The 16,816-nt window shown below is 39.0% G+C and overlaps 1 protein-coding gene across 4 annotated transcripts in view; it reads left to right on the forward strand.

The window, feature by feature from the left end:
- Window positions 1–3,950: 3,950 nt before the first annotated feature.
- The window catches only part of AKAP7 (A-kinase anchoring protein 7), a 77,642-nt gene continuing 64,776 nt past the window's right edge, over window positions 3,951–16,816 (forward strand). Inside the window, exons 1-3 of one of the 4 annotated variants that reach the window (XM_070733522.1) lie at window positions 3,951–4,562; window positions 10,098–10,235; window positions 13,368–13,513. In XM_070733522.1, coding sequence (XP_070589623.1) covers window positions 4,061–4,562; window positions 10,098–10,235; window positions 13,368–13,513 — 786 coding nt within the window. In that variant the 5' untranslated portion in view covers window positions 3,951–4,060. The remainder of the gene's footprint in view (window positions 4,563–10,097; window positions 10,236–13,367; window positions 13,514–16,816) is intronic. The other 3 variants (XM_070733523.1, XM_070733525.1, XM_070733524.1) reach the window with 3 other exon arrangements.

A 16,816-nucleotide genomic window follows, 5' to 3' on the forward strand; every position in this document is an offset into this window, starting at 1 on the left:
ATAAGAAGTCACTCACAATTAGGTTTGCTCTTTGAAAAGAGCCATTAAATAAGGAACTCAGGCTACCAGGCCAGGTTCAACTGGTCTTTTAACATTCTGTAGCAGAGTACTAATTTTGATGAAAAACATGTCTCAAGCCTGCTGTTTAATTTAGTGATAACATACCTTGAAAATAACTGAATTAAATAGTAAAGAACCAAGATGAATAAAACTACAGTGCTATAAATATCCTTCCCTCCCAACCAATTCAAAATCTGGAAACTGGTAGAAAATGGGCTGCACTCAAACTGTTTTTCTGGAAGAATTTGCTAGCTCCATCTTATTGGTGACTCTTTCCCTTTAATCTCTAACAAAGGGGTTTAAAAATGTTTCAGTTCATTGCCAGCTGTTCAAGATGTGTGTTGTTGCATTTCCAGAAAGATAACTCTTCCATTAGCTAGCTTTCTTCCTCTGGAGGGAACATCCTTTATAATACCACTGTAATTGGTTCCATATGAACACTTTCCCCCTTTTCTCTCCAATGCTTTATTAACTCTTTCCTTCCTTGTTAGATGCCTGCTGCAGCTTCAGTTCTATTTATGCTCTTGCCAGTGAATTTGCAAGGGACATAAACTTGCTTGGTTTTATTTTGTTAAATCATTCAGAGATTAATTGAAGTCTTTTCCACCTTGGGAATTTTGGGTACTGTAATCCCAACAGATATGAAAGGACCAGGTCTCCAGGCAGACAGGTTAAATGCTATGTGAAAACTCAAAACTGTTAAAAATTACAGCATATTGATGGAAATATGTTTCAGAATACCAGAACCATAATATTTTGACAAAGTTAAGGATTATTTTATTTTATTAGATTTATAACTTGCTTTTATTTAGCAGTTCAACAATGCATGCATGATTCTTCCTTCATTATCCCCCCTCCTCCCCAACCCAACACCCCAGTGACCTAGATTGTGCTAACAGAGAATGACTGGCCCAGTGAACTTCCAAGGCTAAAGGAGAATTAGAACTTGTTTACTAAGTTCTAAGTTACTAAGGTGTTTACTACTGAGGGATAATTAGAACCATGTTTACTAATGGGGAGGGAAGAACATGGAGATTAAATATTTTGGGGCTCTTCCCAAGATATTACAGGTGCTTGCCCAAGAGATTATTTATTTAGTTTTCCTAAAAGGCAAAAACAGCTGTTTCAGATTTGCATATACAGTACTCAAATGTTTGGCCAAGACCACAAAAAACAAACAAACAAATGAATTTAATGGGCTACGAATGATGGGGGCTTGAAGGATAGAGCGGCCAAGTAGTAAGAATATTTCAAAGATTATCTGCTAGGAGGGAGATTCAAAAAGCAAGAAGGTGGAAACAAGGTAAGCTATACAAACTCAAACTCAACCCAGACAAGACGGAGTGGCTGTGGGTCTTGCCTCCCAAGGACAATTCCATCTATCCGTCCATTACCCTGGGGGGGAGAATCATTGACCCCCTCAGAGAGGGTTCACAACTTGGACGTCCTCCTCGATCCACAGCTCACATTAGAGAAACATCTTTCAGCTGTGGCCAGGGGGGCGTTCACCCAGGTTCGCCTGGTGCACCAGTTGCGACCCTATTTGGACCGGGAGTCACTGCTCACAGTCACTCATGCTCTCATCACCTCGAGGCTCGACTATTGTAACGCTCTCTACATGGGGCTACCTTTGAAAAGTGTTCGGAAACTTCAGATCGTGCAGAATGCAGCTGCGAGAGCAATCATGGGCTTCCCTAAATATGCCCATGTCACACCAACACTCCGCAGTCTGCATTGGTTGCCGATCAGTTTCCGGTCACAATTCAAAGTGTTGGTTATGACCTATAAAGCCCTTCATGGCACCTGACCAGATTATCTCAGGGACCGTCTTCTGCTGCACGAATCCCAGCAACCAGTTAGGTCCCACAGAGTGGGTCTTCTCCGGGTCCCGTCAACTAAACAATGCCGCTTGGCGGGACCCAGGGGAAGAGCCTTCTCTGTGGCGGCCCCGGCCCTCTGGAACCAACTCCCCCCAGAGATTAGAATTGCCCCCACCCTCCTTGCCTTTCGCAAGCTACTTAAAACCCACCTCTGCCGCCAGGCATGGGGGAATTAAGATTCCTTCTACCCCTAGGCCTTTACTATTGTATGTATGGTATGTTGGTATGTATTTTTGGTTTTATAATAAGGGGTTTTTAATTCGCTTTTAGTATTGGATTATTATTGTATACTGTTTATGATTGCTGTTAGCCGCCCCGAGTTTTCGGAGAGGGGCGGCATATAAATCCAATAAAACTAAACTAAACTAATACAAACTTCACTCTTTTTTGTATATGCATTGATGTCACATACACACATTTAATTTAATTTAATTTATTAGATTTGTGTGCCACCCCTCTCCGGAGACTTGGAGCGGCTCACAACAACATGTGTAAAAACTGCAGGGCGTGCACTTTGACTAGAATTCCACCATCTCTTTTAGTGAACACCTTTGCTCTGGCTGCGTTCACACAACTTACTAGCTCATGATTGACAACCTTAGCTTCCTGAGTTAACATGGATTTACATGATTTAATGGAGCATAAATTAACTACTAAAACTACCACAGTACATCGAGCTACACGTCAATAAACACATCCAAGTTTAAAATGTTGTGATATTGTCTTGGCATTTATTTGCCTACATTGAGTAAATTTGCAAAATATATTTAACATGTAATTTTTAGGTGCAATGCATTGTGGAAATGCACAAATTGATTGCATATCCAAATGCCAACCATTCTAGCATCACCGCATTCTAAGTAAATCATCAATTAAGACATCTCCCAATGAAACCTTGTTCTAGAAACCTCTTCAATTCTTGTTCATATTTCAAAGCCAGGTCAGTGGGCAGGTGTAGAGCAGCTGAAAGTACAAGGCACTAATTATGAAGCTGGCTGCTAAGGGGCATGCAACAGCAGCATGCCATATTACCTTCCAAAATTGTTTGGCTGCCATACCTATCATTTCTTGTTTGAACCAGTTGTATTGCTGTAGTGAAGTTACCAGGGCTTCCCTGGCACAAAGGCTCGTGGGATTTTTATTTATTTATTTGTCAAACATGTATAAGATAGTAATAGTTTGTATAAACGTAAGTAAAAAGTAACAATAAGAGGACAATAGGAGAGGGACAGTAGGCACAGTGGTGCGCTTATGCATGCCCCTTACAGACCTCTTAGAAAAGGTGAGAGGTCAACAGTAGATAATCTAAGGTTAAAGTTTTTTGGGGTTGTTTGGAGAAGAAACCATTGTCAGGTAGTGTATTCCAGGCATTGATCACTCTATTTCTGAAATCGTATTTTCTGCAGAAGTTTGGAGCGGTTTACATTGAGATTGAATCTATTACGTGCTCGTGTACATTTTGGTATATGGTTTTATGAACTACATTTAGATACCACAGAGGACAAACTATTTTCCAAAACGGTTAAAGCTTGATCTGGTTAACAGGAGTGTGTTGCCACCTCCATATGCACCAAGACAATTTCTTTGTGTGTCCAATCACACTTGGCCAATAAAGAATTCTATTGCAACCATTGCAATAAAGAGCAGCTATAGCGGGAATTACGGGTTATTATGTGGCTCAAGAATATTATTCAGGTGCAGTCCATGGACAAATAAATAAATAAATAAAAATTAAATAAATAAATAAATAAATGTTCCACACCAAGAATTTTGCATTCTTCAGAGAATACGACAGAGAACCCCCGAGAGGGAGAAGGAATAATAGCTGGGAATTATTTTCACACGAGCGTAACACGCGAACCAAACTGATCAGTAAGGCCTTAACGCCGTTGACTCCCAATAAACATTCGAAGCGGCGTCATAATCCACGGCTCGCTTTTCCCCCTCGTTTATCGAGCCCACTCTGAAAGCTTGCGTTGCATGCCGGGAGTCGTGGTTTTTCCCTAAATTAGACGCGCGCGGGAGCAAAAATCGTGTCTATTGAGCGGCGGCGACTGGTGGAGCTTTCGTTTGACTCCTCCGTTTTGCCGTAGGTCGGAGAAGGCGAAAGAACCCGAGCTATGCTATCGAATCTGCCGCGATTTCTTTTCCGGACTCTCCGCTCCGTTCGCTTCTGTGCGGGGGCAGCTGCGTCATTTACTCCCCAGATCCCCTGGGCGCCCCCAGAGGTTGGACGGAGATTTGTGTTCTACGGCGCCGTTATGGCTGCGCAGAGATCCTCCCCTCTCCAGGCGGATTCCCAAAGGCTGGAAGTAGAGGAGAAGGAGGAGGAGGAAGCTGGGCGAGGAGGAATGGACGGAAAAGTTCAGCCTCCAACTGCCAGCGAGCCGTTGTCACAACAGATCGGTGAGAAGGAGAAGATAATAAATACTAGCAGCGGCCCCAAAGCCAAGAGAAGGAGCGTCCAGCAGACCCGCCCTGCTATTCAACTTTTCCTTCCTTTTAACGTGGGAGGTGGAGGGGAGGGCACGTCCATTTTGCCTCTCAACGGTTTGGCAGTCGCAGATAGCGAAACCTCCCTTCCTCGTCTAAAACTTGTGCAATGTTTTGTTCCGACTTTAGGTAACCAAAAAAAGGGAGATCGGTCATCATAAGGGCATCAGAATCTCTCTAGAGAGAGAGACCACCCGATGAATGAATAATTATGAGTGTCCCCCCTATGCAATACGAGTAATTATTCCACAAAAGGGGTGAAAATCCTGTTAAAAGAAATCGACAAATTGGGGCTAAAAATACTTTATTTATTTATTTATTTATTTAGTTAGTTAGTTAGTTAGTCCAATACACAATAATACACAATGAAGGTTATAGAGGATATAGTAGAGAAGATATATGAGATATAGAAGAGACTATAGGACAGGGTATGGAAGGCACTCTAGTGCACTTATGTACACCCCTTACTGACCTCTTAGGAACCTGGAGAGGTCAACGGTGGATTCTACTTGAGTAGAAAACTTTGTGACTAAAGGAGGATCTAGTTTTGAGTCCAATTCAACTTCTGGATGTTATATAGACATGTCCCCTTATTGCTTTCTTGGCAAGAGTAACAAAGTGATTTTCCACTGTCCTCATGTTAAAAAAAAAAAAAAAAGTCTAGCTTGCTCTTCAGATGTTTTTTGATGGCCTCCTTTCCAATTTAGTGATCAAGTCTAATCCTGCTTCTGGTTTATCATGTAACTGGCAGCTGGAGGTTACCATTAGGAGTGGGAGTTACGATGGTCTTATTAAAGTGCAATATTAAATAACTACCAAACATGCCACTATTTATTACCCCATGCTTTTAAAAAGCAAATGGTAAGGGAAACCTCAATTTGCACAATTTTTCTGTGCCCCAGATTGGCATAGAAAGTAAGCAACTGCCTTAAAAGTCATTGCATTTGTTTAAGTCACCTTTTAGTTTTACATGTATTACTTCATGTGGGTCCCCCCCCCCAAATTTTTTTAGTGGGTATAACACATGAACTGGTTTTCTTTCACTGTATGATTATCCTGTTAGAAAAATTTGACTAAAACTTGGTGGCATGTAGTAAACTTTATGGTACAATATGACATTGAATTTTCTATCTATCTTATTACATTATCTCAAAGTATTTTAGTTTCTATTAAAATTACAGGTATTTTTTATGCTCCTTCTACTTTCTCATAGAAACCAAATTGCTGAGAGAAATTAAAAGTTTCTATCTTTTAATTTCTCTCAGCAATTTTAAATCCACTTAGAAAGAAAGTGGTATTAATACCTGGTCTGCTTTAATACCTGGCAGCAACTCAGATTTTGTAATAGACTTTTAAAAGTGTCAACGAGATACATTCATATTTACTACTTAAGATAGCAATTATTCAGGTACAACTTACAATTGGTTTAGCCCTGCTAGTTACAATAGTACTGGAAAAAAACCTGACTCACACTTACATCTCTGGTAGCATCCTTGTAGTCACATGATCACAATTGGTTGCTTAGCAACCAGCAAGTATTACAATGGTTGTCACATCCTGTGGTCATGTGATCACCATTTGTAGTCTTCTCAGATGGCTTCTGACAACCAAATTCAGTGGAGAAAGCCAGATTCACAACAACCATATAATTCACTTAATAACCAAAGTGATTCGCTTAACAAGCATAGCAAAAAAAACCCAGACATGATTCAATTAACAACCACTTTTATTAGCAATAGAAATTATGGTTTTGAGTCAAGGGCCACCTGTATTAAAATGTTGCCTGTTTGTTAGTTACAGACAACTAAAATGGAGTACTTTTCTTTCACTGAGTGATACTGAAAACTTCCAAAAAATATCTTACAATGCAGATTAGGCTGAAATAAACCCTAGTTCCTAGTTAATCGGTATTCTCAAGGGCAGATACAATAACACAAATAATGAATACCTATCTTGGGAGATACAAGGGTTGAATCCAGGTATATTTTATTATGCTCCCAATATTTGTGAATAATACTCAAGGATTAAGGTAGTTATAGCTTCAGCAAAGCCTATCTGAGGCATTGCAGAGTTGCAAAATTTCTAATAAAGATTACATGGTTCTGTTTGACAGCAGTAAGAACAACCTTGTTATAAAACCACATGTTGTCTATTCCCGAGAATATGTTTATATTTTAGAAATTGAACATTTACAATATAATCTGATTCAAATCACTGTTTCCCAGTACGGTAATAAGGAGCAGAACAGGCTATGAATCTTTGCAGTATGTTCTCTAGGTCAGGCTCAATTCTTGATGATATAATGAATAGTTTTTTTAATGATTTTCTTGGTAACAGTCCCAGATGTGGTTTGCCATAGATATTTTCTAATGTGTTGTTTTGATTTCTCAATCTAATCTACATCTCTTGTATTCCCTAGATGCTTTCCATTGGAATAGTAGCCACACCCCTGCTTCTCCATAATTAAAAATGCATCTCCAGTTTGAAAACAAGGAAAGAACAGTATATTCTGTGAAAGTAGCTAATCCTAGGCATACAGCACTCAGTTAGAGATTATCATTGTTTTATAACAATACCATCAAACAGTTGAAAAGAATCACTGAGGCTATTCAGTTCAATCTGCAATTTATAGCAGGGAATTTAAAGGTTTTCAGTCCCTAACACTATCAGAAAATGAAAGCGTAAGCTTTTAATATTAGAGATATAGATTACGTTGCAAAGTATAATTAATCTTTTTTGTGAATGAAACTTTTACAAAAAACTATAATTTACTTTAGCGGAAGTTAAATAAATGACAATAACCAACTGTTATTTGTTGGAGTAACTTATGATCTATCACTCTATTGTTGTTAACCAGCAGACTATCCACTCATGACTATGACTCACTTGTTTGTCTCATCCTTTTTTTGATGATTTCCCTTGAGAGAAAGAATACCTGCCTCACTGGCTAATATGGCAAATCATTTTGCTCAGCAGATTCTGCTTCCTTGTATATTGATTGTTCAGAGCATTTATATTTATATAACAGCACAAAGGGAAATTCATCTTACCTGTTTGTTTCATTAAATACTATCTTCATACAGGACCAAAAGTATCAGACTAATAAAAGACAGTTGCCATAATAGCCTTTTTAAAATAATAATTTTGGAAATTTAAGATGGCAAACTAGATTTAGTCAGTCACAGCCCACCTAAAAGGAATTTGTGATCTATGTCCCAGTAAATTGCCCCCATAGTACATACATTTGTAAGCTTTTAGCTGCAATTGAAATTCATACCTCTGATTTTGGGGCAGGCAATTTTTCTTCTCCCTCCTCCTCCCCTCCTGAGATAAAAAGGCACATAGTGGTTTTAAAACCATTAACCTGTTGAAGACAGGATTACTCAGCTAGAATGTTCATCTTAGCATTCCATACAAGAGAAATCTTTTTGCCCACAACCGTTTGCCATCTAACAGCTATTACAATTTCTGTACAGCTTCCAGGAGCAGTTATGGTTTCCTTGTTTTTTGAACACTGAAGCCAATTAGCCTGTAATCAGGTGGCTTATCTCCCCTAGCGCCAGGGATGTGGTATCCAAGAAACACTATACAGGACACTAATAATCTAGATGAAATGTTTGGGTTTTTTCACACTCCCACTGGTTTCTTTTTATGTCTTAAGAGTAGAATGTGCTCTGCTGACAAATTCCCTCTGGGGTAGAGGTGGAATACCCAACCTTGACAATAAGATGTGTCTTTCTGCAGTGATGGGAGATTTTTTTTTTTTTACTTCACTCTGAAATTCTTACATGAGGCCCCAGAGGCCATGTCAGAGCAAGGCCCTCTCAGGTGAGCTTGGGTCTAGAGGCCTGGTGTGTCATCGGAAGTGGCATGGCATATCATCTCTAGTTTATCATTAGTATAAAAAGTCTCAAGAAAAGGAAAAAGCCAAACACACCAAAAAATTTTAAGCCCTCTTTTTTAAAGACAAATATAATATTTTTCCAGCACATGGTATCATCAAAGTGGCACGGAATTCTGGAAAATACTTGAAGGATATATAAATATGGCTAATAAACTTAATGTAGTGATACGGAGCAAAACTTAAACGGATTAACTGATTTTATTCATCCATTTCATTCATTTATTAGATTTGTATGCCGCCCCTCCCCATAGACTTGCTTTATTGCTTTTCAGGCTGGAATCCTGTGCTCATTTTTCCTAAAGCCAGCCTTGGGGACTTCAGCAAGGTTTCCGAGATTCCCTAACAAAGCTCTCTAAATCTGCTTAGATCTGCAACCTTGATCAAAATGAAAAACAATTATTTCAATCCCATTGTTATGTGATTGTTTGATAAGCATCTTTACAAGTTATTACGTAATAGATAAGAATATAATTGAATCATGGCTTTTGATTATGTCCCTGAATGCATACATAACAATAACACAATAGTGGAGTTGCAGATACTTGAGTATTTTCAGATACCTGAGTATTTTGGGGGGGGGGGGGGGTTTACTTTATTTAATAATAATAATAATAATAATAATAATAATTTGTTAGATTTGTATGCCGCCCCTTTCCGAAGACTTGGGGCGGCTCACAACAACGATAAAAACAATATTATACTGGCACAAATCTAATATTTTAAAAAAAACCTAAAAACCCTATCATAATTAAAAAGCAAACAACACATACCAAACATAAATTATAATAAGCCTGGGGGAAAGTGTGTCTCAAATCCCCCATGCCTGGCGGTATAGGTGGGTCTTAAGTAGTTTACGGAAGATGAGGGTGGGAGCAGTTCTAATCTCCGGGGGGAGTTGATTCCAGAGGGCTGGGGCCGCCACAGAGAAGGCTCTTCCCCTGGGGCCCGCCAGACAACATTGTTTAGTCGACGGGACCCGGAGAAGGCCAACTCTGTGGGACCTTATCGGCCGCTGGGATTCGTGCGTCTCACCTTTTATCGTAAGTTTCCCAAATAATACAAATCTAATAAATAAATAAATAAATAAATATCTCTAAATAAGAAATGAGTGGTAACCAATAAAATCTGAAGCCAAGTAAGTGATAGTTCCAGCTATGAGAAGCATTTGAATGTATCTTGGCTGAATCATTTTTTTTGGTGCAGAACTGAGTCACCAACCTTTCTTCACATTAAAGAACACTGTTAATAGCCCACTTAGCCATACCCACAGAAATGTATTCTAGTTTCAAAGCTTAAAAATCAGAGCAAGAGAATTATTCTAAATTGCGGAGTGTTATGAAAGACTTGAGTCAACTTCATCCCAGTTTTTCAAATGGGGATCAAAATATATACAGTGGAACCTCTACCTAAGAACGCCTCTACTTACGAACTTTTCTAGGTAAGAACCGGGTGTTCAAGATTTTTTTGCCTCTTCTCAAGAACCATTTTTCACTTACAAAACCGAGCCTCCGAAATTGTAACTGTAAAGTTCGTAAGTGGAGGTACCACTGTATATGAATATCTCTTATTGTAATGTATTGAATGCTTTAAAAAGTTAAACTTGCAAACTGGAGAAATACGCAAATGCTGGAGAACCTCTAATATTGTGCTTGAAAAATTGCCTTGTAATGAACTTGCAAGTCTAGGACAGAATTTTCTTGGTGATGGTTTAATCAGCTATGAAACCTAAAGCCGAATTCACTGTTTTAAATGTATTCCAGATGGAAAACAAACATTGGAGTGCAAGAGAAAAGAACGGAAAACGCAAAGGAAGAAACCATGCAGCTCTAACAATTCGATTGATAACCTGATGGCAGAAATGCCATTTGCTGAAGCAGATATTGAACTTGAACCTAGCAGTAAGTTTAGTAGAATAGAGCTATGAACCTTTGTTATATTGGATATTGTAGTTAAGTAAATACCATATTTTCCAGAGTATAAGACATACCGTTTTTCCTCCCTAAAAGGCTGAAAATTTGGGTGTGTCTTACATTCTGAATGTAGCTTTTTCGAAGCTTTTTTCCTTAGCCCTAACTAAGTGATAACAATCTTCCCGGCTTCCTACTCCCTTCAAAGAAGATTTTTTTCCTGCCCTAAGTCTTTGCAGGCTTGTTTTCCTTCCTGCTCCCTCTGAAAAAGGCTTTTTCAGGCCCAATCGGGATAAAATAATGACGCTAGATGAATATGTTATGTAGATTCCTCCCCCCCCCCCCATTTTCTTCTTCCAAAACTAAGGTATGTCTTATACTCCGAAACAGTAAGCACCATGTAAGCCAGATTTCTTTTTTTAAAAAAATTCCTTAGCCTTTGCATTTCAAATTTCAGGTCTTGTTAATTCTCCCTTTAGAAATGGCTAGAAGTTTCCTTTTTTTCTGAAAAATGTTTGAATTCCAAGTTATTCAATATAATAATTCTTTCTATGAAGCAAAAGCTGCCCTTCTAATGCTTGCTGCTGCTAACCTGGTAGGGAAATGCCACAAAAGGGCAATTTCAATAATGAAAAATGCAGTTAAAACATTTAATAAAGAAAGATGGGGTTGCTTGATTATACCTGAGGCAACTACGGTAACTAAAAGATTAAGTGTGAGCAGGGTGTATGAACACAGAACTAATTAAAGCTTTAGGAGCAGAGCAGAGCAGAAGGAAGTCTTAATAAGTACCCTGCAAAGGCCACCTGGAACCGAATGATGTTGTAATTTGAGTTTTAAGTTTCAAAACATGCACAAAGGTACACTCGTGAGCACTATGAAAGAATGACATGGATTTAAGGTGCCCCTGAAGATACCGGGATACAGTAATTTTGAAGCAACACTATGAGTGTGTCATAAAAGAAAAAAATGAACAAACAAGTTACCCTTCTGGAAACAACAGTATTTCCTAATCATCTAGACCCCGCTATGTTTTATGTTTATAACAGGTAGAAACTTTTCAAACTTTGAATTTTTGGGGCTTTTTTTTTTGAGGCAGGACAAATGTTTGTTTGGGGCATTGATTTTCCCATCAATGTATTAGAGTTTGAATTGAAAAAAACCCCAGCCAAATTAAGCAAACTGGTTCCAGATATTCTGGGCTTTGGAATTCTTAATGCTTTTTTAGTTTGGCTGCTTGCTGACAGACATTTCATTACCTGACTAGATCATATCATCAGTGCTAGGAATATGGAGTTTGCTCCCCACCATACCTTGCCTACCAGTGTTGATGGGGGTGTCATTTTCTCCTTGATAGTTTCTTCATTTAGGGCAGTGATGGTGGACCTATGGCATGGATGTCACTGGTGGCACGCAGGGCCTCATCTGCTGGCATGCGAGCTGTTGCCCTAGTTCTGCTCCAACGTGCATTGTGTGCCAGCCAACTGATTTTTGGCTCGCACAGAGGCTTTGGGAGGGTGTTTTTGGCTTCCAGGGAGACTCTGAGAGATGGGGGAGGGTGTTTTTACCCTCTCAGGCTCCAGGGAAGCCTTTGGAGCCTGGGGAGGGCAAAACAAGAGGCTACTGGGCCCACCAGAAGTTGGGAAAAATGGATTAAAATCATAGCTTTTATAGCGTTTAAATTTATATACCGCTTCACATTGCTTTACAGCCCTCTCTAAGTGGTTTACAGAAATTAAGCATATTGCCTCCAACAATCTGGTCCTCATTTTACTAACCTTGGAAGGATGGAAGGCTGAGTCAACTATTAGGAAATGTTTAAAAGAAATAACAGAACAATAAACAGTCCTGAGGCCGGAAATATTTTTATTGGGATTATTGAACAGATTAAGGAAACAGAATATGTACTCCTACACGTAGTTACAGCTGCAAGAATAACATGCTCAAAAATGGAAAAATGATAAAACAGGATTGGAAGAAGAATTGATAAGGAAAATGCTGGATTGCCTGGAGATGGCCAAGTCAACAAAAGAGATAAAAGAAGAGAGCGATTACTACTTGGTTTGGGACAAATTATATTACTGGTTAGAGATTAGGAATAGAGATTAAAGTTTAAGGAAGGTGAAATAAACAATGGGTGAAACAGAAGGATGTTATAAGTAATTGACCTATGTACACATTTCTATTTTTGTTTCTTCACATTTATTATAATTAATGTGATGAAACAAAAATAGAAATGTGTACATAGGTCCATAAATATAAAAACAATTAGAGAAGACTAAAAGGGAAAAATGTAAATAATACAATACATACAGAGACAAAACTGTTGTAAAAATGAATTTATGTTTATGTGTGGATGTGTGTTCTTGTTTGTTTGTATTTTGTAGTGTTAAAAAATAAAATCAATAAAAAAAATATCTGTAAGCAAACAGCAAGCTTAGAGAACACCAAGGATGCCACAATTTAATTCTGAACTACTACTTCTATTCTCTTCTATTGGATTTTTAGCTTTAGTTAATCATTAGCTATTGCCAGCATAGTCAGTGGCAAGGAATTTCAATCCAAAATATGTGAAGCTCCAGGTTTAATCCTGGCCTGGGACCATATTTGTACTTAGCAGTGTGTTTTGGGGTGTTTATTTTTTAAAAAAAGGGAAATGTGCTCTTTGTTTTTAGCTCTTCTTTCTGCACTCCTTAGCATTACTTCCAGGAATGGGTGTCTATGGAGATTCTTGATCATCCAAGTCATGGGTATCCCATAGATGCTTTCCAAAAGGGAATTAGACTTTCATTGTTTTAATTGAAGATGTTTCGCTCCTAATCCAAGAACCTTCTTCAATTCTGCGTTTCAGTTCAGAACTAAGGAAGCTGCTTGGATGAGAAGTGAAACAACTTCAAAATAAGAAAAGTCCTTTTGCATTTTGAAAAAAGCATCTTTGGCACTTCCTTGAGCAGAATGGAAGTGTTGTTTCTGACTAAGAAAAGATGAAACTTTAGCATTTGGATTTGAAAATGAGGATAAAATAATGTCTGAATAGCCTTTTGATGTTGTATTTATCAGACGTTATGCATTGTTCTACTTACATGTGCTTACAGTATAATAACTGTTTTGCTTTCTATCCAGCCTCGAGCAAATCTAAACCATCTGTTAAAAAGAAGAGAAAGAGAATAGCAGGAAAGGGGAGTGAAGAAGACAGCACAATAACAAAGAAAAAGAAAAGCCAAGATAGACCCAATTATTTCATTTCTGTTCCAATCACAAATCCAAAGGTGATCTTTTTTTTTCTTAAAATCTACTCTTTTAGTAGCTAACATGTCATACGATTAATAAATAACAGTTTAGTTCTATTCACAACAATCTGTTTCATATTGTTGGCACAGGAACTCCACTGATTTAAAATCATGTTAACTAAGGCTCACCTATTCTGATTGCAACAGTTACATCAGAGATAAATTTTAATAAGAGGGTGGAAGAAGTGAGGAAAGTAAGAGAGTAGTTTGAAAACAGGAAGATTTTAAAGAAATAATTATCTGCCTAACTAGCATTTTTTCTTGCCCTCAGACATGTTATCTGGGTTCGCCTAACATACTAGGTCAAAATATGGCTGGTGAATTTGTTCTCAGTGTTTTACTTTATAGTTTGTTGTATTTTATAAGCCTAGGCCCCTAATGGTGAACCTATGACACTTGTGCCACAGGTGGCACGTAGAGCCCTCTCTAAGAACATAAGAAGAGCCATGCTGAATCAGGCCAAAGCCCACCGAGTCCAGCATTCTGTGTCACACAGTGGCCCACCAATTGTCCTTGGGGATCTTGAGCAGAAAGAGAAGGCAAGATCCTCCCTTTCCCGTGACCCCCAACAAATGGTACTCAAGGGAATCCCGGCTGCCTCAACCAACATAGAAACGGCACATGGACATCCGTTTCAATAACCACCGATACACTTGGCATCCATGAAGCTATCAAGGCTGACAGGTGTCACGACCTCTTCTGGAAATGAATTCCCTAAACCAACGACCCTCTGGGTGAAGAAATATTTCCCTTTATTTGTCCTCGCTTTCTTACCTATGAGCTTTAGGGAGTGCCCCCTCATCCTAGTATTGTGTGATAGAGAAAAGAATTTTTCTCTATCCACCTTTTCTATCCCATGCATGATTTTATACACTTTGATCAAGTCACCCCTTAAACACCGTCTTTCAAGGCTGAAGAGACCACTGGTTATATAAGGGAGGTGCTCCGTTTCCTTGATCATACTTGTTGCCGTTTTTTGCATCTTTTCCAGTTCCATTATATCCTTCTTGAGGTGAGGTGACCAGAACTGTACACAGTACTCCAAGTGTGGCCTCACCATCGATTTGTACAGAGGCAATACAACACTTACTGACTTATTTTTGATTCCCTTCCCAATCATGCCAACCATGGAATTTGCTTTTTTTAAAACTGTGCTCTGGGTTGACATCTTCATTGAGCTGTCCACCAAAACCCCAAGATCCCTTTCTTGGGTTGTCAGAAAGCTTGTTCTCTCTGCGGGTGTGCCAGCCGTCACCCCACTCCAGCTCCACTGCACATGTGCGTGTGCCTCCCGCCAGCTAGCTAGTCTTCAGGTCTCTGCCGCGCATGCGTGGGGGGGGGCACATGCGGCAGGGCGCATACATTTAGGGTGCTGACACTGCATTTTTGGGCCTCACATGGTATTCCTGTGCGCTGTTTTGGGCCTGGAAAGCCTTCTGCACCAACTTGGAAACCAAAAAGGTGTGTGTGTGGGTGAATGGGGAGATTATGAGCACATATACGGGGCACACGCGCAGAGTTGCACGCACGTGCAGGCGAGGGGGGTTCTATGCACATTGCGTTATGAGCGTGGGCACATGTACATACTTTGCACGCGATGACAAATAAGTTAGCCATCCTTGGCCTAGGCAATTAGGATGATTCTCACAATTGTTACAGAATGCAACTAGTAGAGCACACTTACAGCTAATAATACAGCTAGTAGAAAGGATCTATTGAGTTATTTCATCTTGAAGAAAATAAGATCCTGGCGAAGGAAGGCTCCAGTCAGTCAGTGTACTTATCTGGAGACTTGTGGTGATGCAGTGGTTAGAATGCAGTATTGTAGGCTAATTCAGTTCACTGCCAGGAGTTTGATCTCTATTAGTTCAACCTTCCATTCTTTCAAGGTCAATAAAATGAGGACCTGGATTATTGGGGCCATAGGCTGACTCAGTAACCCCTTAAAGAATATGAAAAATCTTTTTAATATGTTTGTGAGTGACATAGGGGAAGATTTGGTAGGGAAGGTTTGCCTATTTGCCGAGAGTGTATATAGAGTGCTGGTGAGACCACATTTGGAATACTGTGTTCAGTTCTGGAGACCTCACCTACAAAAAGATATTAACAAAATTGAACGGGTCCAAAGATGGGCTATAAGAATGGTGGAAGGTCTTAAGCATAAAACGTATCATGAAAGACTTAATGAACTCAATCTGTATAGTCTGGAGGACAGAAGGAAAAAGGGGGACATGATCGAAACATTTAAATATGTCAAAGGGTTAAATAAGGTCCAGGAGGGAAGTGTTTTTAATAGGAAAGTGAATACAAGAACAAGGGGACACAATCTGAAGTTAGTTGGGGGAAAGATCAAAAGCAACATGAGAAAATATTATTTTACTGAAAGAGTAGTAGATCCTTGGAACAAACTTCCAGCAGACGTGGTTGGTAAATCCACAGTAACTGAATTTAAACATACCTGGGATAAACATAGATCCATCCTAAGATAAAATACAAAAAATAATATAAGGGTAGACTAGATGGATCATGAGGTCTTTTTCTGCCATCAGTCTTCTATGTTTCTATGTTTCTAAAAATATTAAAGCATATGAAGCAGCATATAAGTCTTAAGTGCTATTGGTATTGCTATATGGGATTTCCCCCCTCTCAGCTGGACCTTTTCTTTCAATTTTCATGGTTGTGTACAGTATCCTATTAACCAAGTAGTTGGCCATATTACTTAATATATACTGTCTATAACCATATTGTAAAGCATTTCTTATTACTCTTAACCAGGAAGGCATGATCTGAAGAAAGCTGGAAAGTCACTAATAGATGCATGGGTTGGGGTGTTTTTTTAACGTTCCCCCACTTTAACCCCAACTTGAAATAATTTAATTACTGCTTTTTTTGAAGTATTCACCAAAATGACAGGGCTTGTCTTACCCTGGCTAATCTTGAAAAGCTAATCGGGGTCAGATCTTAGACAGGAGCTCCCTAGATACATTCAGGGTCACGAGTTAGGTTGTAAATTTAAAAAAAGACTTTCAGAAAAACATACTGGCAGATCACATCTCTACATTGTGGTCAGGGAACCCTGGCAGTGAAATTTGCAAGGGTCAAGCTCAGTTCAAAAGAATTGACTTTTCAGTAAAATGAATGCTTTTATTTGAGCCAGTTCTTTATCATACTATGTACTATTATTTGAATTTCTATTCCCCTTAAATTTGCACTTATTTCTTGTTGTTTGGAGGCAATAGCCCTGAAACAACAACAACAACAGAGTTGGAAAAAACCTTGGTG

This window comes from Erythrolamprus reginae, chromosome 1 (assembly GCF_031021105.1).
Source record: "Erythrolamprus reginae isolate rEryReg1 chromosome 1, rEryReg1.hap1, whole genome shotgun sequence".
NCBI classification, from domain to species: Eukaryota; Metazoa; Chordata; class Lepidosauria; order Squamata; family Dipsadidae; genus Erythrolamprus; species Erythrolamprus reginae.